Source organism: Narcine bancroftii, chromosome 8 (genome assembly GCF_036971445.1).
Source record: "Narcine bancroftii isolate sNarBan1 chromosome 8, sNarBan1.hap1, whole genome shotgun sequence".
In the NCBI taxonomy this organism is placed as follows: Eukaryota; Metazoa; Chordata; class Chondrichthyes; order Torpediniformes; family Narcinidae; genus Narcine; species Narcine bancroftii.
The window spans coordinates 171,919,632-171,943,869 of record NC_091476.1 but is presented as its reverse complement, the minus strand read 5'-3'; the positions used below and the strand labels follow the sequence as shown (position 1 = coordinate 171,943,869).

The window sequence follows — 24,238 nt, the reverse complement described above, 5'->3', positions numbered from 1 at the left end:
GAAATCTGATGGCAAAGGGGCAGAAGCTGTCGTTGTGCCTCTGGGTGCTCGTCTTCCGTCTCCTGTGCCTCCTTCCTGATGGTAGTAGGGTGAAGAGGGCATGGCCTGGGTGGTGGGGGTCCTTGAGGATAGCAGCTGCTTTCTTAAGATGCTGCTTCTTGTAGATGTCCTCGATGGAGTGAAGACTGATGTGCGTGATGCCGCTGCCCAAGTTCATAATGCTGTGTAGTTTTTTTCTTATCCTGTGTACTGGCAACTCCACAAAAGACAGTGATGCAGCCAATCAGAATGCTCTCCACAATACACCTGTAGATATTTGCAACAGTCTTTGGTGTCATACCAAATCTCCTCAAACTCCTTGTGAAGTATACCCTCTTCATGATTGCATTGGAATGGAGACCCCAGAAGAGGTCTTCATGAGATGTTGACACCCAGGAATATGAAGTCCTTGACTCTTTTCACTGCTGACCCCTTGATGAGGAATGCTTCATGTTCTCCTGATTTCCCCCTCCTGAAGTCCTCAATTAGCTACGTAGTTTTGCTAATATTGAGTGCAAGGTTGTTGTTGTGACCAATCTCTCTCTCTCTCTCTCTCTCTCTCTCCTATCCACTTCTTCATTGCCATCTGTGATTCTGCCAACAAGTTTTGTCATTGGTCAATTTGTAGATGACATTTGCATTGTGCCCAGCTGCATAGTCATGGGTGTAGAGCTAAGCACACATTCTTAAGGTGCACCTGTCATAATTGTCAGTGAGAAGGATGCGTTGCTTTCAATTCATACTAACTGTTGTCTTCTGATGAGGAAGTCGAGGATACAGTTGCAGGGGGGGGGGGGGGGGAAGGGGGGGTGGTGGTGGGTTGCAGAGGCCCAGGGTTTGGAGCTTGTTGACCAACACTGACTGTATGATGGTGTTTAAAATTGAATTGTAGTTCATGTTGAGTAGACTGATGTACGTGTTGTTGTCGTCCAGGTATTGCAGAGCTAAGTGTCGAGTCAGGGTATCTCAGCTGCTGAGGAGCAATTTTGGCAATAGGCAAATTGAAGTGAATTCAGATCATAACTTGGATAAAAGTTATAGTGTCCTCCATAATATTTGGGACAAAGATATTTCTTTTCTTTATTTTCCCCTGTGCTCTACAATTTTACATTTGTAATCAAACAGTTCACAAGTGAGGAAAGTGCACATTCCAGATTTTATTAAATGTTATTTGTAGACATTTTGGTTTGTTCATTCGAAATTACAGCACTTTTTCTATATGGTTCCCTTATTTCAAGGCACCATATTTGGGACGTAGCAATAGTATGTATATTAAAGGAGTCATGTTTAGTATTTTGTTGCACATCCCTTGCATGCGAAGACTACTTGAACTCTGTGATTCATAGAGATCATCAGGTACCAGCTGTCTCCTGTGGTGAAGCTCTGCCAAGCCTCTACTGCAGTCAACTTCAGCTCCTGCTTATTTTAGGGGCTTGCTCCCTTACGTTTTCTCTTTAGTATATTGGAAGGCATGGTCAATTGGATTGAGATCGGATGACTGACTTGGCCATTCAAGAATTTTCCAGATTTTAGCTTTGATAAAGCCCTTTGTTGCTTTAGCAGTATGTTTGGGATCATTGTCTTGCTGTAGGATGAAGTGCTGTCCAGTGACTTTGGAGGCATTTACTAGAACTTGAGCCGATGGGACGTTTCTATACACTTCAGAATTCATTTTCCTTCTGCCCTCTGCAGTTACCTCATCAATGAAGACAAGTGTGCGAGTGACTGTGGCAGCCATACATGCCCAGGCCATAACACCCCCAACCATCATGTTTCATAGATGAGGTGGTATACTTTGGATCTTGGGCATCCACACTTTGCTCTTGCCATCACACTGATACAGGTTAATCTTGGTCTCATATGTCCACGTCCTTTTTCAAGAACTCTACAGGCTCTATTAAAGAGCAAACTGTAACCTAGCCATCTTGTTTTTGTGGCTCACTAGTGGTTTGCATCTTGCAGTGTAGCCTCTTTATTTCTGTTCATGAAGTCTGCTGCAGATGGTTGTCATTGGCACATCCACACCTCACTCCTGAAGAGTGTTTCTGATCTGTCAGACAGGTGTTTGGGGATTTTGCTTCAATATGATGAGAGGTAGTAGAGGTCTTCCTTGGCCTACCAGTTCCTTAGTGATCACATAGCTCACCAGTAGGTTCATTCTTCTTAATGATATTCCAAACATTTAACTCAGGTAATCCGAAGGTTTGGGTGGTCTCTTACTGTTTTATTCTTCTGTTTCATCCTTCACAATGGCTTCTTTAACTTTCATTGGTAGAACTCTGTTCCTCATGTTGAAGAATGGCAGCTACAGACTCCATAGGTGATCAAAAGCTTAGAAGCAAGCCGTGCTCTCTTATACCTGCACTAATGAAGGAATTAAAATACCTGAGTAATCACAAACACTTGTGAAGCCAAGTGACTCACACATTGCGGTGCCCTGAAATGGGGAAACTTTGTATAAAAAGTACTGTAATTTCTACATGGTCAAACCAAAATGTACACAAATAACCTTGAATAAAATTTGGAATGTGCACTTTTATCTCATGTGAATTGTTTGACTATAAATTTAAATTCTGGAGCACAGGGGCAAGTAAAGGAAAAAAATGTGCTTTTTGGACACACAGCATAGTAACAGGCCATTTCAACCCACGAGTCCATGCTGCCCAATTTACACCCAATTAACCAATAATCTCTGGTATGTTTCGAATGGTGGGAGGAAACTGGAGCTCCTGGGGAAAACACACATAGACACGGGGAAAACGTACAAACTCCTTACAGACGGTGTGGGATTCAAAACCCAGTCCCAATCGCTGGCGCTGTAAAGGCATTGAGCTAACCGCTACTCCGACCGTGCCGCCTCTTTGAACTGTCATTGCTCCAAAACATTATGGAGGGCACTGTAATTCTGGCCATGATCAATCTCCCAAAGCATTTCATCACAGAGGATGTGAAGCTTCAGTGCCTGAAGATGCCAGAAATCTGAAACATAAGGACGAAATGCTGGAAATACTCACTAGATCAGGCAGCATCTCTGGAGAAAGGGACCAATTTAACATTTTGTTGAAGCTTAGACAGGAGCAATTGTCCAACCCGCACCATAGAATCAGAACTTATTGTCATGAGCAGGTCACAACATTCATTATATTGCTGCAACATTACAGTCCAAATATTGCTATAAATTACTTTTAACAATAAATAGTGCAAAAGAAGGCAAAGCGAAACAGGGTCTATGGTTCAATGTGTTTCAAGTTCAAGACCTTTAACTGGAACCATAAAAAGTTAAAAACCAATCATGTTTTAAATGAAGGACTGAGGGGCAGCGAGAATGAAGGGAATACCTGTGAGATGATAGAGACCAGTAGAGATGAAATGACGCACATGACATTGGTTGAGAAGGGTGAAGGCTTATTAACTTCAGCTGATCTCAGTGGATAGAGGAGAGAAGAGAAACAAACTGGGCCTTGTGTACAATTGAACGTTACAGTGAGAAAGCTTGACTTAACCTGGCAGATACCATCAATTTGATCTGCCTTTCTTGCCTTCGAGGAATTGCTAGATTTGTGCGTCCATGTCTTCAGGAGACCTCGAGTATGAAGTGTGAATAAATATCTCTATAAATGTAATAAGATGGTCCTGGAAGGATCTTCTTTCCCCAGAATGTGAGGAAGTTCTGAGTATTTCACTTTTTCAAGGCATTGGTTAAAAGAAATGATATTGATAACTTGAAGGGGAAGACAAATGAACACCTGAGTGTGAAGGATACTGGAAATTATATGAAATCGACCATTTAACAAGTGTTGCAGAAAGCCTGTGTGAGCAATCTGGTGAAAGGCCTGTACTTTTCATTGAGCTATTTAAAGCTCAGTTTGACTGTATTGTGATTACTGTATCCAGGGCTGAACCCTGAGCCCAAGAAAAATATATATTAGGTTTGCAGTCAGTGTAATGCAAACATCTTCTCCCTGTGATCACATGGTTTCCCCTCCCCCTCCCTTTTGTGCTCTGGTTACATCGTACAACCCCAAGACACATGGGCTAATGGGGCGGGGGCGCTACTGCAAATGGACTCCATTGTGATGGTGGGCGGTAGAATGGGGAGTGTTGACAGGAGTGTGGGAAAAATAACTAACTGGGTGTTTGATGTTTGGTCTGCATAGTGGACCACAGGCCAATTTTCATGCTGTAGATCAGTGGTCCAACCTTTTTCTTTCCACTCACATCCAACTTTAGGTATTCCCTATGCCATAGGTGCTCTGTGATTAGTCAGGAATTATTTAAGGTGATATGTGAGCAGAAAGAAAATGTTTGAAAAACCACTGTTTTAATCATCCCTAATTGACTCGTTATGTGCACGGTTTCATAACTCCAAAGGAAATGGGCCAATGACAATTTTTCTCAAGCCAAATATTTCAGTAACAATTGGATTTAGAGCAGTGGTTCTCAACCTTCCCTTCCCACCCACATCCAACCTTGAGCAATCCCTGACTAATCACAGAACACCGATGGTGTAGGGATGACTCAAAGTGGGATGTGAGTGGAAAGAAAAAGGTTGAAAATCACTATTATGACCTTTGAATTTTTAAATTTTGTAAAGATTCTAGGTGTTTAAGATGAACAAGAATTTGATCAATTAATTTGAATGACAAATTAATAGAATATAGAACATTAGGCCATAGAATATAGAACATTACAGCTGTAATGTCATAGACCAGCAGCAATAGAAATTCAACAAGACAATGATAGCTTAAAACAATAATTTTTATTACATAACTACTAATAATGAAACATTTAAATCTAAACTTAACTCCAACTATGCGCAAATGTATGTGTATGTGTGGATTACGCAAATGATTAAAGTTTAGGCAAAATTCTGAAAAGTCCATTCAAAGTTCAGTCTTAGAAATCATGTGTTGAAACTCAGAAAGAAGTAGGTGAGAAACTGAGCCATCAGACTTCTCAAAACTTACAAATTAGTGTTGAGTTGCTTTCAGAGAACTGTTCCTTCACATGAATGATTTGTCATAACTGCCCTCTTCCTTGCCTAAGGATTATGAAACTTGTGACTTACACGATGCTTTCATGAACCCAGACAAGGGTTAAAAGATATGACCATTAGAATGGTCATGATCCAAATACAGGAATGATCCTATTTCCTTTACCCAGACATGGGTCAATCTAAAATGACCATTACAATGGTCACAGTAACATTGATCTCCTCTGACTCTCATCACTTGAGAGTCACTTCAATTCTCTCTTTCCAGATGACTTTGTGATGATCAATAATGTTGTTTATTTTCAACTGTCATAGTCACATGATTTGCTTGATACATTCCGGTTTTAAGTTTCACTTTCCCAAAAGCCTGAGTAGCTAATGTTACCCCACTATTTAAAAAGGGGGGGTAGAGAAAAAGCAGGGAATTATTAGGCCAGTGAGCCTTGCATCAGTAGTGGGAAAAATGAAGGAATCCATTATTAAGGATGTAATAGTGGAGCATATGACTAGCAGAGAAGGGATCGGACAGAGTCGACATGGATTTACAAAAGGTAAATCGTGCTTGACAAATCTATTGGAATTCTTTGAGATGGTGACAGGTAAAATAGATGGGGGAGAGCCAGTGGATGTGGTGTACCTGGACTTCCAAAAGGCCTTTGATAAGGTCCCACATAAACGACTGGTATGCAAAATCAAAGCTCATGGGATTGGGGTCAAGGTATTGATGTGGATTGAGAAATGGCTGGCAGATAGAAGAAGGAGATTTGGGATAAACGGCTCATTTTCTGAGTGGCAGGCGATGACCAGTGGGGTGCCACAGGGATCTGTACTGGGACCCCAGATGTTCACAATTTAAATTAATGATCTAGATGAGGGGATTGGATGTAATATCTCCAAATTTGCAGACAACACTGAGCTAGGAGGGGTTGTGTGCACTGAAGAGGGAGCCAGGAAGCTCCAGTGTGATTTGGATAAATTGGGGAACTGGGCAGATCCATGGCAAATGCACTACAATGTGGATAAATGTGAGGTTATCCACTTTGGTCATACAAACCGGAGGGCAGATTACTATTTGAATGGCAATAGATTGGGAGATGGAGAAGTGCAGAGAGACCTTGGGGTACTTGTACATCAGTCTCTGAAGGCGAGCATGCAGGTACAGCAGGCGGTTAAAAAGGCAAATGGTATGTTGGCCTTCATATCAAGAGGGTTTGAGTCTAGGAACAAGGATACCTTACTGCAGCTGTACAGGGCCTTGGTGAGACCTCACCTGGAGTATTGTGTGCAGTTTTGGTCACCTTATCAAAGGAAGGATGTTCTTGCAATGGAGGGAGTGCAGAGGCGATTCACCAGGGTGATACCTGGAATGGCAGGAATGACTTATGAGGAAAGATTGCGCAAATTGGGATTGTACTCGCTGGAGTTTAGAAGATTGAGAGGGGATAGAGACATAAAATTCTGGCAGGACTGGACAGAATGGATGCAGATGGGATGTTTCCAATGGTGGGGGAGTCCAGAATCTGTGGCCATGGTTCGAGGATAATAGGCAAACCATTTAGGACCGAGATGAGGAGGAATTTCTTTACCCAGAGGATGGTGAATCTGTGGAATTCATTGCCACAGAGAGCAGTAGAGGCAGGTTCATTAAATCTATTTAAGAGGGAATTAGATCTATTTCTTCAGTATAAGGGTATTAAAGGTTACGGAGAGAAGGCGGGGACGGGGTACTGAACTTTAAGATCAGCCATGATCTCATTGAATGGCGGAGCAGGCTTGAAGGGCCAAATGACCTACTCCTGCTCCTATCTTCTATGTTTCTATGTTTCTATCAGCAGATGTCTTTCTATTTGAACAGATATCTTCCTTAGGCAAACATCTATTGTTTCAGTCTTTCAATTGAGAATAATAATGTTGGTTTACAGCTTTGGCTTAGGTGCCAGGTTGTCTGTTCAAAATGTTTTTAAGAACTCTGTGAGTGTCTTTCCCTGTTCCAATCCCCACAGTAACTTACTAAAAAATAATATATAAAATAAAGATAAAAATAAGAGAAGCCTGCACACAGCACGGTGCATGATGCTGTGCTAATCTATATCAACCTACTCTTCAACAATCTAATCCTCCTCTACTCACATCCATAACCTTTTATTTTTCTTAAATCCATATGCTTTTCTAACATTTTTTTAATATGTCCCTATTGTACCAGCCCTCTCCACCAGCCTTAGCAATGGATTCCAGGCACCCACCACTCCCTGTGTAAAACAAATCTTACCTCTGACAGCTCCCCTAAACTTCCTTCCACTCAACTTAAACAAATGTCCTCTGGTATTCGCTATTGTTGCCCCAGGAGAAAGTTGCTGGCTGTCCACCCTGTCTCCTCCCCTCATCCTTTCTATGTCTCTGTTAAATCACCTCTCATCCTTCATCATTCCAAAGAGAAAAACCAAAACTCTGCCAACATTGCTCCTTAACACATGCTCTCCAATCTAGAGAAAGTCCTGGCAAATCTCTTTAGTGCCCTTTCCAAAGCATAGAATACCAGACAAAGGTATAGTGGGGTTGGGCGCTGATGAAGTGATGTTGGTCACCCTTGCTCTACAAATGGTATTGAAAATTTAACTCTATTCCTTAAACACTGTTAAGGCTGCACCAATTGAAAGTTGTAAAATTTCGATTGATAGATTTTTTTTCAATGTGTGTATTTAAGGTTTTAGAAGCAAGGTGAGCAAATAGATCGGTCACAGTCTAAGGTATTGACTGACTTGGCTGAGGAGCCGATTGACTGATTCCTGTTCTCAAGTTACTAAAAATAAATTGCCTGGAAATTCATCCTCGGTTCGTAACACATAACTGTGAAATTCATCTGTTACAGGCATTGTGGCTACAGCAAGGCCAGTCAAGATGGAGATGAGGAACTTTATTTCCACTGTAAGTAACTTTATGCACAATTTCCGTGTCACACAGGCTAAGTTGTGCAACCTTGTGCTATCTTGAAATTGTTTTAATAATGGGGTTCCCAAAGCTGCTCCTTCTGTTATCAGGGAGAACCTGTCATGAAGATCTCCAGATCCTGTAGAACTTCCTGGCACATGGATCTCAGACCCAACACAGGGAAGGTGTTCCTGTATTGAAAAGCTGAAGCCAAGCTGAACCACAAGAAAGTCTGCTCATGCGTGCAATCCTCATATTCTTCAAATATTTGGATGCTTTTAGCAGCTTTCTTTTATAATCTGTAATTTAGTACCGTAAATCTTTTGAGGGTTGTGAAACAATCTTTGAAGTACACTTTACCTGAATGTCGCTCGTTATTTAACTATAATTGTGAGAATGAAAGCTTGCTAAAATCAATCCTTTCTTCCCCAATCCCTTCTCTTTCGCCTCAATACATTCAGTCTGTGTTCTTGTGCTGGACCTGGTGTCAAATACATTTATCTTTAAGTTATGTGAAAACCAGTACAGAATGACCCTAAAGAATCTGTGAAGCTGTTGTTCATACACCACAGGAACTGCTAACATCTAACCTATCAGCTTATTCTTCATTTCCTCCTGGATTTGTCTGGATTCACCTCAACAGAGCGGGTTATTTGTTTCAATTACTGTATAGTTATGGGTTTCGCTTTCACATCGTTAACATTCTGTGCACAGGTTTCCCCTGAATACCCTCTTGGATTTATTAATGCTAATTTTAAAAACTATGCTCCTTCATTCTGTGTACTCCAAATGCCCGAATTGCCTCCAATTTATCATCAATAAGATCATCCCCATCTCATCAACTTTTAGCATTGCAGACGAAAGAATTCCAACCTGTTCAATATTTGTGATGGGTATGATACCATAAAACTACCACTTGGTGCTGGAACCAGGAATATAGGGTGTTAAGCACAAGGGATTAAAGCTGAGTCATCAATAGATTTCAGTGGCAGATTGAAAAAAGTCACCACTTCAGTCCAACCTGAGACCAAGAGCAAAGGAAGAAAGAAATCAGAGAGATTTGAAGCCGGTCTTCAGTGCAGTGACTGACCTACAGGAAGCAACCTGCTGCGATCTTGGGGGACACAGTTTTATTCAGAAGCAAAAGCATGAGAGACTGTCCCATTGGCCTTTGCAGCACAGTCTTCTGTACATGTTAAGATGTGCAATGAAGCTTCTGGGGAAAGATCACAAAGGTTCTCACCAAAGGTAACCTTCAGGCAACTGATAATTTCATATGCCATGAATGCCAATAATCGAAGATGAGTTCCTGCACCGGAGATGGATTTTGCCCCTAATATTTCCATTGGCTCTATAAATCGGAGATCAAATACTTAAGACATTGGTAGAAAATGCCAAAGGGAGTCAGAATTTTTTTTTAATGTGAGATCTTATAGTCTAGAATGTGCTGTTTAAAAAGTTGTTGAAATAAATTCAATAATTACTTTCCAAAAGTAATGGTTATGTATTTGTGAAGATTTTCTTTGTGTCATGGGACTACTTGGATAGCTCTTCCAATGAGATGAAACTGGAGTGGTCTCGATCAGTAGTTCTCAACCTTCCCTTCCCACTCACATCCCTATGCCACAAGTGCTGTGTGATTAGTAAGGGATTGCTTAAGGTGAGCAGAAAGAAAAAGTTTGAAAACCACTCTTTTAATCGTACCTCATTGACTCATTATGTGCACAGTTTCATAACTCCAAAAGAAATGAGCCAGTGACAATTTTTCACAGACAAAATGTTTCACTAACAAATGGGTCTAGAGCAATGGTTCTCAACCTTCCCTTCCCACTCACATCCCACTTTAAGTGTTCCCTATGTCATCGGTGCTCTGTGATGAGTAAGGGATCACTTAAGGTGGGATGTGAGTGGGAAAGGGAGGCTGAGAACCACTGCTCCAGACCCAATTGTTACTGAAATATTTTGCTTGAAAAAAATTTTCATTGGGCCATTTCCTCTGGAGTTCTGAAACCATGCACATAATGAGTCAGTGAGGTACAATTATAACAGTGGTTTTCAAACTTTTTCTTTCCACCCACATCCCTCCTTAAGCAATCCCTTACTAATCACAGAGCACCAATGGCTTTGTGATTAATGGATTATGTAAAGTGGATGTGAGTGGAAAGAAAATGGTCGAGAACCACTGGGCTAGAATTCTTTGGCCTGTGCTGTAACATTCTTTGGTTTTATTATGTACTGCTGAATAGAACTCTTCTAAAGGCTAGAGACTCTTCAGCGACAAGTACATGATGAATAACTATTTATGTTAGAATGAATAGATAGTACAATTTAAATGACTTGCCTATTGTAGTGGATTAACAAATAGTAATACCATCCATTGAATGTCCAATTGGTGGCATTATGAATGAAAGGAACTGCAAGATGAAGCCATACTTTCCAACTTGTTTGGAAATTTAATTTCATTGCTTTCAGTGGAATAGGTCTCCAACATTAATAAAAGGGCAAAGCATGTTGTCAAGTTTGCATCTGACTTATTCCATCACACTAACTGAGAATTACCTCAGTACCTTGTCTGGAGGATGCCTTCAGTCAGAATTCTTTCTGGCATCTTGGTGAAACTGTGAGGAATATCTTTATTTAGTCCTTGTGTGAATGAAGAATTCTTGCAGTGATGCATCATTGCCTACAGAATGATATGAGGATATTCAGGGAAGAAGATGAGAAAGAAGGGATCTTTTTGTTGGATCCCTGAGGATAATATGAAAGAAGGGTTGAACATTTTTGAAAGGTGTAGTTTTGAATGGTTACATGGTCAAAAATACAGAACTAATGTACTAAATTCAGAACAAAGAGCAAAAAAAAATTTTCACAGAGATTTGTGGACCATAACACATAAATGTGCTGAAATAAATTATATCTAAAAGCACTGGTTATGTATTTATTAAGAATAGATTTTTTTTGTGCCGTGGGACTAATTGGATATCTCTTCCAATGAGCTAAAACTGGAATGTTCTCGATTCCTTCTGCTTGTGGTGTAACGTGCTGGAGAAACATATAGGAAGTAGAAAGAAACTAAATATTCAGGCCTTCGTAAGGAATAAGAAAAATAACAGGCAGACGCTTGAATAAAAAAGTGGGTGAGGGGGTAGAATGAGATAAGGGAGGAAGGGGCAGGGGGAGGGGCACAGGCAAACAGGTAAGAAGCCGGTCATGGATACAGGTGGGAAGGTAGATGAGATGAAAGCTGAGCAGCGAGAGTTAAGGGTAACTCTCTGATTAGAGAGGGAAAGGAACTCTCTGATTGGAGAGGAATGGAGACCGAGGAATAGGGAGAGAAGGACATGGGTGAGAAGATTGACAAAAATTGGAGGTTGGTTTTTAATGCCATCTGCTAGGAGATTGCCAAGATGGAATATAAGATGTTGTTTCTCCAGTTTGCAGGTGAACTTGGATAGGCAGTACATCAGACATGTTGGTGTAGCAATGGTGTGTGGAATTAAATGGTGTTCGGCCACTGGGAGGTCCTTGCTGTTACAATAGACCATTAACTGGGCAAGTAGTTGAAGAGGGTACTGTCAATTTTCAAGGAGAGAAGGGATAAGATCATGGAGTGGATTTAGTTTTAAGTTGATTTACTCATGTCACATAACAGGTGGGTCAAGAGGTGCGTCTTTATTGTTGATAAATTAACATTTGAACACTGATTGCAATATAAATGAAGCCAAAGCTAAACAATGAGAATTAAACAGCAATTAAGTTGTAAGTTGTACATGTCCTGACTGGAAAGTCGGGGGAAATGTTCTTTTTTTTCCAAACTTTATTTAAAAGATAGAAAAAACGTAACATACAGTTTAATAATAATCAAAAAATGATTTTACAAAGATATATATAAAAACCAAAACAAAAAAAAATGTTTTAAATCCACAAAAAAAAACCACCACACCCTCCCACCCCTTCAGCCAGTTCCCTTAAGGGGAGCAAAAAATATAGATTATATATACAAAAAAAGAATATTATAAATGTTAACATTTCAAAGTATATCTAAATCCATACATTTCAAATACGGCGACCACTTACTAACAAAAGAAGAATAATTATCATGTAAATTATAGGCAATGTTTTCCATGACAAAACATACTTTCAATTCATTATGCCAGCGTAATATATTCTCAGTATCATCTTTACAAGTACTAGCAACACATTTACACACTACTGATAACACCAGGGGAAATGTTCTATTGCACTTTCTAATGGCAGGATCCTCCTCTCTGGTATAAGATTTCTGAGAACACCTTAGCAATATCAATTTGGCTTTATAGTGTGAGAAGGTATTAGGAAAAATTTGGCACGTGAATAGTCTTGGCAATCCTAAGGTACATGCAGAGAAACAAGTAAGAGATGTCACATACTTGGTGCAAAGTAGATAGTTAAACCTAGCATTATTCATGGCAGCACCTTTTCTTGCCTGTGCTCTCAACTGTGCGTTCCTCTGATGCTTCATTATGTTTTTCTGTGCTGTTGTCTCTTGGCCTGTGTTGTGTCTGTTTCTCTTTTTGTCTTGTCCATCTTTTTCACTTTATTTAATTTGTCTCTGTCTCCAACTCACTACGCCTTCCTCTTGATAATAGTTTCTGGGCTCAAATTTAATAAAAATTCCCATTTAACGTGAACACCAGAAAAAACTTCATTCATCATGCATTGAGTGATACACCAGGCAGATAATAGCTCAGCTGGACAGGAGCACATGGAAACAATGGGTCTACCAGGACAATTGGCCTTATGCATCTTGGGTAGAAGGTAGAAGGGCAAGGTTGGGAAACAGTAAATGTTGAAGCTTGTGGAAGGGAGATGAGCAGAAGTCCTACATGGTTTTTGAAGGAAGCCAGAGCAATTTGTACAATGTCCTTCACAGAAAAAAAATGTTCTTAATAGAAATATTACCTGCCCCCTGGGAGTGCCAACATGGCTTGGCAACCAGTACGTAGCATTGTACGGCAAAGTTGAGGCACAGTTTAATGTCATGTTTCAATAAATGTCTCAAAATTAATTAGTATCTAATATTTGAAAGATACTTCTGTGAATAGAAAGATAGCTGTACAATGACGTTTATGGCAAAGTTTTGCTAACTGGTTATAATTTTATCCAGACAAATCTTGGCTATATATTTTTAGAACTGATTCTGGAATAGAGGTTTAGAAGGAAGCAACTGTCTAAGAAGAGTGGTGATTAGGTCAGTTTATCTAATGTTAGTAATAGGGAAAATGAGAGCATCTATCATCAAGGATACTGTAACAAGTCACAACAGTGGTTTTTTTGAGACTGTGTCTGGAATGTTATGTTAATGTGGTCTTATTGAAAGATGAATTGGTCAGAACAGATGAAGAACTTAAGCAGTTTAGACCTATGCTTATTAGACTTTAGAACAACAAGAGGGAATCTTATAAAGATTCTGAAAAGACCTGATTGGTTTACTGCTGAGAAGATGTTTCCCCTTGTTTGGGAATCTTGACTCGGGACCCATAAAGAGAAATCACTCATTTAAAATGGAGATGAGATGCTCCATCCTCAACATTCATTGGAGCGCTTTCATCCCTAACGTCGAAGTTCTCGAGATGGCAGAGGTCGACAGCATCGAGTCCACGCTGCTGAAGATCCAGCTGCGCTGGGTGGGTCACGTCTCCAGAATGGAGGACCATCGCCTTCCCAAGATCGTGTTATATGGCGAGCTCTCCACTGGCCACCGTGACAGAGGTGCACCAAAGAAAAGGTACAAGGACTGCCTAAAGAAATCTCTTGGTGCCTGCCCCATTGACCACCGCCAGTGGGCTAATATCGCCTCAAACCGTGCATCTTGGCGCCTCACAGTTCGGCGGGCAGCAACCTCCTTTGAAGAAGACCGCAGAGCCCACCTCACTGACAAAAGGCAAAGGAGGAAAAACCCAACACCCAACCCCAACCAACCAATTTTCCCCTGCAACCGCTGCAACCGTGTCTGCCTGTCCCGCATCGGACTTGTCGGCCACAAACGAGCCTGCAGCTGACGTGGACATTTACCCCCTCCATAAATCTTCGTCCGCGAAGCCAAGCCAAAGAAGAAGAATAGGGAAAATGAGAGCATCTATCATCAAGGATACTGTAACAAGTCACAACAGTGGTTTTTTTGAGACTGTGTCTGGAATGTTATGTTGATGTGGTCTTATTGAAAGATGAATTGGTCAGAACAGATGAAGAACTTAAGCAGTTTAGACCTGTGCTTATTAGACTTTAGAACAACAAGAGGGAATCTTATAAAGTTTCTGAAAAGACCTGATTGGTTTACTGCTGAGAAGATGTTTCCCCTTGTTTGGGAATCTTGACTCGGGACCCATAAAGAGAAATCACTCATTTAAAATGGAGATGAGATGGAATATTTTCTCGCAGAATATAATGACTCCAACAAGTTGCAGAGATGAATCACTGAATGTATTGAAGCCTGAAATAGATAAGACAAAGGTTACATGAAATAGGCTGCCAAATGGAACTGAGACAAAGGTCAGATCAGGTGTGATCTTCATGAATGTTTGCAAAGGATTCGAGGGCAGATACTCTCCACCTGTGCTCTTATATTCTCATGGAAAACCATTGCCAAGACATTCAAATGCCTAACCCTGTTTTTTTTTAAATTATATAATTGAAATTAATTTTTTTGTCTCCTTGAGTGAAATCTGATAAGCATTATTGCCTGGAGCTTCAGAAAGTGAACCAGGGACATGTGTCCACCTTCCTTTCCTGATACAATTTCCACATCAGTCACACAGAGGGTGTTATAATTTCCCACACAATTCACCTCTTCTGATAATATTTGGCTGAAAGCATTTCACCCATTGCCCCTAATTCCCAATAATGTCCAACTCACAAGCTTAGCTCATGATACTTAAAGTATTAGCATGAATTAAACATTGAAAAGTGAGTATAAGGAATAAATAATTAGTTTTAAAATAGCAGACTTGCAATTAGTGCATCAGCAGAATGCTTGCTTCTCAGCTGTTCAGAATCTGCATCGATAAGTTAGATTGAGAGCTCAGTGTAAGTTTGCCTACAATACAAAACTTGGAATGGGAAGTAAACTGAGATGGACAACAAGAAGGCGCAAAGGCATTTAAATTGATTAAGTTTGTGGTACTCTGTTCTCAAGCAACATATGGCCCTTTGACAAGCAAGTTTTAGTTCTAATTTCTATGTTAGAATAGGAACTTTTATTATGCTGGATGAGTAATTGATATTACATTTCCATTATACAGTGTTAACACTAGGACGGTAGTTAAAATGACTCAAAATTCACTACAAAATCAATCATCTGATTTCCTCTCATGCTTATCAGTGTCCCCAACAATGGGTATAAAATGAAACAGTGAAAAAACAATGAGAGGACTAAATTGTGAATGTGAACACAGATCATTTAGTGAAAAGTGAGAACACACTTTTTCTCTCTGGGTCTTATATTGCAGGTAAGTGTGTTCACTTAATATTAATTGTCCAATTCAAAAAAAAATTGTAAAGAGCAAGAGGCAAATTGACTTACTATCCACATGCCGAGTCCTTTTAAATTGCCGTCTCAAACTTTCCATTTCTTGTGTCTCAGAGGAATTGCCATACATCAAACTGACAGGCAGGTAATTAAAGCATGCAATGAATAACTTTGCTATATTTAGTTTTTATCTGCTGATTTTATGTAGAAAATTTGGCTTTCGCTTGAGTGATGTCCTTGATTGCGTGTGTTTGCTGGGGTGGTGAAGAGAGCAAACAGTAGACATGTGGCTGTTTTGGTTAATAGTGATTGGGAATTAAATCCAGAGTCATGTAATAAGTGCTGCTGGATGGGTTGGAAGTTGGGAGATAGAGCAAAAAAAAATGTGTGCATCAAGGTTTGAGTTACAGGGAAAGGTTGTGCAGACTAGGGCTTTTTTCTCTGGAGCGTAGAAGATTGAGAGGGGACTTGATAGAGGTGTTTAAGATTTTAAAAGGGACAGACAGAGTAAATGTGCATAGGCTTTTTCAATTAAGAGTGGGGGAGATTCAAACTAGAGGGCATGGTTTAAGATTGAAGGGGGAAAATTATAAGGGGAACATGAGAGGAAATTTCTTTACGCAAAGGGTGGTGGGGATGTGGAATGAGCTTCCGGCAGACGTGGTCGAGGCGGGATCATTGGTTACATTTAAGGAAAGACTGGATCGTTACATGGATAGGAGGGGACTAGAGGGGTATGGACCGGGTGCTGGTCAGTGGGACTAGGAGGGTGGGGATTTGTTACAGCATGGACTAGTAGGGCCGAACTGGCCTGTTCTGTGCTGTAAGTGGTTATATGGTTGTATATAATTTTTAAAATAAATTTAAACATATAGCAAGTTAACAGGCCTTTTTGGTCCATGTGTCCCACCTCCTCCCGTGCACCAGTTAGCCAACAATCCCCATAAGTTTTCCGAGTGTGGGAGGAAACCAGAGCACCCAGTGGAAACCCATGCAGACAGAGAGAGAATGTGCAAAGTCTGTACAGTGCATCCAAACCCGGGTTTCTGCCACTTCAATAGCATTGCGCTAACTGCTAAAAAAAAAACCACGCCACCTGGGGAAAGAATTTAAAAGCTTTTTAGTTTTAATGGTGATAAATCATTCATAAATTTGGATATCCTTGCATGGGATAAAAGAAAGTTAATTGGTATATGCAGTAAGAGGTTAGAAACCCTGGCCCCTTGTGCACTGGGGTCACTAGGTTGGTGTCACCCGTTGCAGTAACTCAGGGTGTCACTACCCCCATGGACCAAGTGAATGAGTGTACCGAGCTTGGTAAACACAGGAGATGAATGGGGGGGGGCCTCAAGCCCAAATCGTCAGTAATGTATCTTTATTTTTGCTATAAAAGTACACTCTTTGACCTGCTGAGTTTCTCCAGCATTTGTGTTTTTACTTTCATACCTAATGCAGAGTCTCGACCCAAATTATCATCTTTCCCTTCGCCACAACACCTTCTGCATGACCTGCTGAGGTCTTCCATCATTTTAGGAATTATTTTTGGGGGGGAAACTATCAGTTGCCCCTCCAATATCCCACTTTCTCGAGGAACTTCAGAACCATAAAGAAAAATTATGCTGTGTCAGGAAGGAGATGAGTAGAGAAGAAATTAATGTGCTAGGTTTAATCATTGAAAGGATCAAAGAGATGGAGAAGACTGAGGGAGATAAACCCTGCCCCTGGGTTTTGATGAAATAAACAAAATGGGTGCAAATGGAATGTGGAGGAAGATGTAAGATGGGCCCACCCAAAATCAGAGAGTTGAAATATTGTGCAATACACAAAAGGTACTGGAGAAACTCAGTGGGACACACAGCATCCATAGAAAGTAAAGGGGAACCTGAGCCTGAGCCCTCCATCAAGGTATGAGTAAAGAGCAGGCAGGCATCTGAATAAAAAGGTTGGGGGAGGACAGGAGCGGAGGGAAGAAGGGACAGGGAGAGGAGTCCAGGCCAACAGGACTTGGATATGGGTGGGAAGTTAGAAGAGGAAAAAGCTGAAGTGATGTGGAGAGGGGTTACTCGCTGAATGGAAGGTGGTGGGGGCTATAGGAAAGGAGACAGAGGGATAGGGAAAGAGAGACACTCAGGGAGGGGTTTAATAGAAGCTGGAGAAGTCAATGTCAATGTCGTCTGGTTGGAGAGTGCCCAGATGGAATATCTGCATTGTTCCTTGAATTTGCAGGTAGCCTCAGTTTGGAGCTGTATGAGGGTCATGGACAGACATGTTGAATGTTGTACCTTTGAACATGAATAATATGTAAAATATGGACTCAATTTTAAAAAAAAGATATTCAGTAAATGACTACCATTGAATTAAGGAATTACTGCTCTGTGTAGAGTGATTTACTTCTGAAATGCTTACTCATTCAGAGCTTATTGTGGCACATACAATTCCGAATTGTGATATTTGTGGATTCAGATCACTTCGCATATTTGTCAACAGGGGGGAGAAAAGAGCTTCAATCTGGTATCTCCTCCATTTTCTGACAGCAAAGTTAATTTATAACCAGACCTCAGAAAAGGTCTGAATAATGGGGAAAAGTTGTGGATAGATGGTTGCATGTCTAAGTCAAGTTCAAATTTTGAAAGGAATTTTGATTTTTGTGTATCCTGTGGATTCTGTGTGAGTGACCCAAATGTCACCACCTTCCTACTCTTCTCACTGGTTACCCAAACTAATAAGAGATTTAAAACTTTATTCCTCAAATTTATCTGCCATTGGCTTGCATCCAATGAGGGGAATCATAAATAGGTGAAGGAAAGTGTATCCTACAGGAAACTTCAGAGAACAGCTCTCCTCCGTGGAATGAGTGGTGCAACATTCTTTACCAATAATCCCATCGCCAGTATGGTTGCCTTCTTCTGATTTTATTCCTTAAATATTCAGCGTAGTTGAAAATTTTGGGGGCCAGGGAGGCCGGATGTAAGGTATGGGAGGTGTGCTTTATATGACGGTCAGAACAAAGAACACTGTGAGTAAAGAGACGAGATTGAATAGGTTGGGCTTGTTTCCCTCGGAGATGATGAGAGGAGAACCCAATAGAGGTGTACCAAATTATGGGAGACATGAATAAGGTAAATAGTGGGAATATTTTTACCAATGCAGAGGGATCTATGGTTTAAGGTGAGAAGTAGGAAGTTTGGTAGGAATCTGAGGAAGAGATTTTTTCAGTCCTTGAGTTGCTGTAATCTGCCTAAAAAGATGGTGGAGGCAAGTACAAAGAAAAAAAAAATTAAGAGATATTTAGATTAATAATTAAATTGCCAAAGCTAAGACTCACACCTCTCTGAGGGCTGCTGGAGACTGGCTCATGGGAACCAGGTATCAGTAGCCACACTCAAGAGGATGCTGCAGGCAAGAAGGGCTCTGGAAGAGCCTCGGGCAGTGAAAGCTTCCTGGTCATAGTGGAGGTTTTGGATCTGGAGCTCAGGTTGCCAAAGGATTGAGCAGGAGTCTGCAGAGGGTTTGGGAACACTGGTGGTGAATCTATGGCTACTCAGTGCCTCTGAAGGGACTTTCTTTCTTTCTTTTGCTTCTCTTTCTCTTATTGTTAGGGGAGCTGGGTAATGTTCATGGCAACTCTTTGTTTGCCTTGCAACAGACAAAAATTGAAATATATTGTGTATATTATAGTTTTTCTATTGTTGCATGTCAATAAAAGGAACATTTGAAGTAGTCAACCAAATTCTGGTCATTGGGATTAGTATGGATGGGTTCTTGAATGCCAGAATGGCGATGAAGGCCATGATCTATTTCTATGCTGTATAACTTTGAGTTTAAAGAAAAAGCAAGGTCCCTGGCTCATTTCTGTGCTAATCGTTGAATTCAGCACCAACACTGAATTCTGTTGAGATAGCTACGCTCCAGGAAAGACCTGGCTTTCTGAACAATAGGTTTAACTTCCAGTAAGTGACTTGCAGCAGTTGGTATGAAAAATGGCATTGATATCTTATTCTTCTGGGATTCTACATCTTAGTGCCATAATATTCCAGGTCTCAGACCCTTCAGAGCATTTTGATGAGTAATTAACAAGATGTCATTAGAAAGAGCTCAAACTTTACATCAGTAATGAAACAGGTCTACACTTAATCACTTTTTCAAATTCGGGTGAAATTTAATATATTTATCTTGTTCGTCCAAATGAGTTTATTTTGTCTTCAGTAATTGGTGATATTCTTGTCCACAGCCCCAAGAGACCAGAGTTCCTCTTGCCAAGTAATAAAAAACACAGTGGTAAAGGAGGTGCTGTAAATGAATTCAGAGGACACCGAGAGGTTGAGGCGATAGAAGTAGTACAGTGGTTTTCAACCTTTTCCTTTCCATTCGCATCCCGCTTTAAATAATCCCTGTGCTGTAAGTGCTCTGTGATTGGTAAGGGATTGCTTAAGGTGGGATGTGGGTGGGAAGGGAAGGTTGAGAATCACTACTCGAGACCCGATTGTTACTGAAATATTTTGCATGAGAAAAATTGGCCCATTGCCTTTGGAGTTCTGAAACCGTGCACATAACGAGTCAATGAGGGATGATTAAGACAGTGGTTTTCAAACTTTTTCTTTCCACTCACATACCACCTTAAGCAATCCCTTACTAATCACAGAGCACCCATGGCATAGCATAGGGAGTGGGAAGAAAAAGGTTGATATCCACTGGTTTAGAAATAAAAGCTGCAAAAGTAAATACAAGAATAGGGAGATCAAGGCTTATTTAAAGTTTTTAAACATATTAAAAGAGAAAATCTTCAAAAAAAAATTAATGTATGTGGCAGATCCTGATGAACTCCACTGTAAACTTTTAATCAAAAATAAGAAAATTGTTGATGGTTTAATCATAGTCCCTCTCAGATTTCTTGTTTCAGGAATTATTTCTTGAGATTTGAAAACTATAAATGTATTTTCTTGACTCGGGAAGGATGAGACAGAAAAATCAATAAATTATTGACCAATTAGCTTAATGTCAACTGAAATCTGTAATTAAGGACAGAGTAATTGAGTAATTAAAATCTTTCAAGTTGTTCAGAGAAAGTTAACATGAAATTGTAGAAGTTGGGCCGTGTATTCTGCGCCTAATTGAAATTTTGAAGAAGTAAAAGGCAATAAGCACGGAGGTATCTATGGATCTAATTTATATGGTCTGTCAAAATACATTCGATATGGTCCCTCAGAAGGACGATGAGCTATAATTGAAACTCATAGAACTGAACAAAAGTTATTAACTTAGTTGGTAGGTTGGCCAGGGTAATGGAAAGAGGAGGAGGGGAAATTAATATCTGGATTAAATGTTTAGGAGTGGTCCACGTGTGCTGAAACTTCAATTACACTTTATATTTATCAATACCGTGGGGTACATGATCAAAGTTTGTTAATGATACAAATGTTGGAGGCTTGACATTTGATGGACAAGTATCTGTTTATAGATTGATGTGGTGGGCAGTCATGGACTTTGATAGAAATCATGGATGAAAATGAGATAGATTTGAGGTTTTTTAATTGATGCAAATTGACAACAAATACAGGATTGAGGGATTTTAACTATATTGGGTTAATTGACACAAACAATTGGAAACCTAAGAAGACAAAGAATTGTTGGGGGAACTCAGCAGGTCAGACAGCGAACCAGCTCTGCGTCCAACATAACATCCTCTTCTCTTTCTGCCACCAGGCACATCTTCCATCATCCTCCTATCGCCGCCTTTTGCAGGGACCGCTTCCTCTGTGACACTTCATCCGCTCCTCCCTTCCCACCAGTAGCCTTCTCAGTATCTCTGTCCGCTGCAAAAGTGGCCGCCTCCCGGTAGCAAGTCATTTCAATTCTCCACCCCATTTTCATGCCGATCTGTCTGTCCATGGTCACTGGCTGAAAATTGGAAGAATAACACCTCATATTCCGCCTGGGCACAATCCAACTGGATGGCATTAACATCAACTTCTCCAGTTTTCATTAGTCCACCACTCCTCCCCATTTCTCCCCATTCCCAGATCTCCTTTTCTCTAGCTCTGTCTTTTTTGCTCTCCCTCAAGCTCCTTTCCTCCAGCTCTGCATTCTCAGAGCCACCCGACAACCACCCCCCCCCCCCCCATCTAATCACTTCTCACCTTTCCTCTCCTGCCATCCTATGGATGTCCAATCTTTGCTGTCGGTCTCTGCTCTTCCCCCTGCCCTTTCTTCAATCATCCCACTGCCTTCTGATTCAGGTGCCTACCTGCCTCTTGCTCATAGCTTGAAGTTGGGCTCAGGTCCGAAACATTGGTTAAGTGTCTCCACTTCTATTGATGTTGCATGACGTGCTGAGTTCCTGCAGCATTTTTCTGTTTTTGCTACAATTACAGTATCTGCAGACTATCGTGCTTCACGCCATGCGCAGAAACGGTCAGTCAAGGTTTTGAGTCGAAATCCTTTATCAAGACCAAAAGGTAAAATCACAAATATAAAGGGGGAATGTAGCTGGTCGAGGAAGACTGAGGAGAGTCAGTGTGAGAGGTGGAGAAATAAATCAGTGGGGGAAGAAATGTTGGAGAAAGCAGAAACAGGAGTAGGTAAAGAAGGACAGCAACAATGGGTTGTGGTGGGGGTAAGGCTTACCTTCAATCAGAAAACTTGACGTTCATACCATGAGGTTTAAGGTGGTCCAGGAGGATTATGTGCTGTTCTTGGAGTTTTCATTTTGCCATCACCCTGAAATGGATATGGCTAAGGACACACATGTCACTGTAGGAATTGTTTGGGCAGTTAAAGTGGTTGGCTACCTGAGGCTGAAGGTGACACCCACACACAGAATGTGGGTGTTGTTGAGTGATCATCCAATTTGTGGTTTGATCTCATTGATATTGAAGAGGCCATACCAGATACACATTGTGCAGTAAATTAGATGTCAGAGTACATACATGATTTCACATATAATTCCGAGATTCTTTTTTCTGCAGGCAGGGCAAAATGATCATTTATTGATATTGCAAAAAACTGTCTACAGTGAATTCTTCTTTGGCTTGGCTTCACGGACGAAGATTTATGGAGGGGTAATGTCCACGTCAGCTGCAGGCTCGTTTGTGGCTGACAAGTCCGATACAGGACAGGCAGACACGGTTGCAGCGGTTGCAAGGGAAAATTGGTTGGTTGGGGTTGGGTGTTGGGTTTTTCCTCCTTTGTCTTTTGTCAGTGAGGTGGGCTCTGCGGTTTTCTTCAAAGGAGGTTGCTGCCCGCCGAACTGTGAGGCACCAAGATGCACGGTTTGAGGCGAGATCAGCCCACTGGCGGTGGTCAATGTGGCAGGCACCAAGAGATTTCTTTAGGAAGTCCTTGTACCTCTTCTTTGGTGCACCTCTGTCACGGTGGCCAGTGGAGAGCTCGCCATAGAACACAATCTTGGGAAGGCGATGGTCCTCCATTCTGGAGACGTGACCTACCCAGCGCAGTTGGATCTTCAGCAGCGTGGATTCGATGCTGTCGGCCTCTGCCATCTCAAGTACTTCGATGTTGGATATGAAGTCGCTCCAATGAATGTTGAGGATGGAGCGGAGACAACGCTGGTGGAAGCGTATATATCACTGTAAACAGACAAGGACTGTGAACAAACTGCAATGCAGAAAGAATATAAAAAGATCAATCAAGTAGACGAGTAAGTGACTTAAATGAGTCTCTCCTTGAGTTTGTCATTGAGGAGACTGATAGTGGAGGGGTAGCTGTTCCTGAACCTGGTGGAGCGGGTCTTGTGGCACCAATACCTCTTTGCTGATGGCAGCAGCGAGAACAGTGCATGTGCTGGGTAGTGTGAATCCTTGATGATTGCTGCTGCTCTCCAACGGCAGCGTTCCCTGTAGATGTTGTCAGTGGTGGGAAGGGTTTTGCCGGTGATGCCCTGGACTATGTCCACTACCTTTTGGAGGGCTTTATGCTCAGGGGTATGGCAGTCTCATTCCAGACGGTGAGGCAGCCAGTCAGCACACTGTCCACCACACATCTGTAGAAACTTGCCATGGTTTCTGATGTCAGACTGAACCTCCGCAAACTCCTAAGGAAGTAGAGGTGCTGATGTGGTTTCTTTGCAATATCATTAGTGTGTTGGGTTCAGAAAGGTCCTCTGAGAAAGAAACTGCCAAGAACAAATTTTCTCTCTCTTCACCTCTGACCCACCCCCCACCCCCCCACCCCCAATGATCACTGGATTTGGTTTACCCTTCCTGAGTCCACAATCAGCTCCTTATAGGTGACATTGAGTTTAAGGTTGTTATTGGTGCACATTCAGCCAAGTTTTCAATCTTCCTCCTGTGTTCTCACTCATCCCCTTCCTTTATACAAACCACCACCATGGTATCATTGAGGTGGTGTTTTTGGCATACCGAGCTACACAGTCGTAGGTGTAAAGTGAGTAGAGCAGGAGGCTAAGTTTTTGTATGTGACCAACACTAACAAACCTGTGTACTGATGGAGATTGTGGAGGAGAAGTTCTTACCAATCCTAACTGATTGTGATCTGGAGGTGAGGAAACCCATGATCCAATTTCACAGAGGGATATTGAGTCCCAGGTCTTCGAGTTTGCTGATTGGTTTTGAGGGTTGGATGATGTGCATGTAAAGCTCTGCTTCACATAAAAGGTCAGTATGGGCTCTGGAGGGAGGTGAAGAAGGAGATGTAGGAACAAGTTTTGCACTTTGTGCAGTTACAGTGGGGAGTGCCAAAGATAATGGTAGGTCAGGAAGAGCAGACAGGGGAATCTTGGAGGCACTTATCTC

General features: G+C 41.3%; 1 protein-coding gene across 1 annotated transcript in view; it reads left to right on the top strand.

The window, feature by feature from the left end:
• LOC138741573 (ephrin type-A receptor 7-like) overlaps positions 1-24,238 on the top strand; it is a 434,573-nt gene that overhangs the window by 362,339 nt on the left and 47,996 nt on the right. Inside the window, exon 8 of the mRNA XM_069895829.1 lies at positions 7,902-7,957. Within this exon, the coding sequence (XP_069751930.1) occupies positions 7,902-7,957 (56 nt within the window). The remainder of the gene's footprint in view (positions 1-7,901; positions 7,958-24,238) is intronic.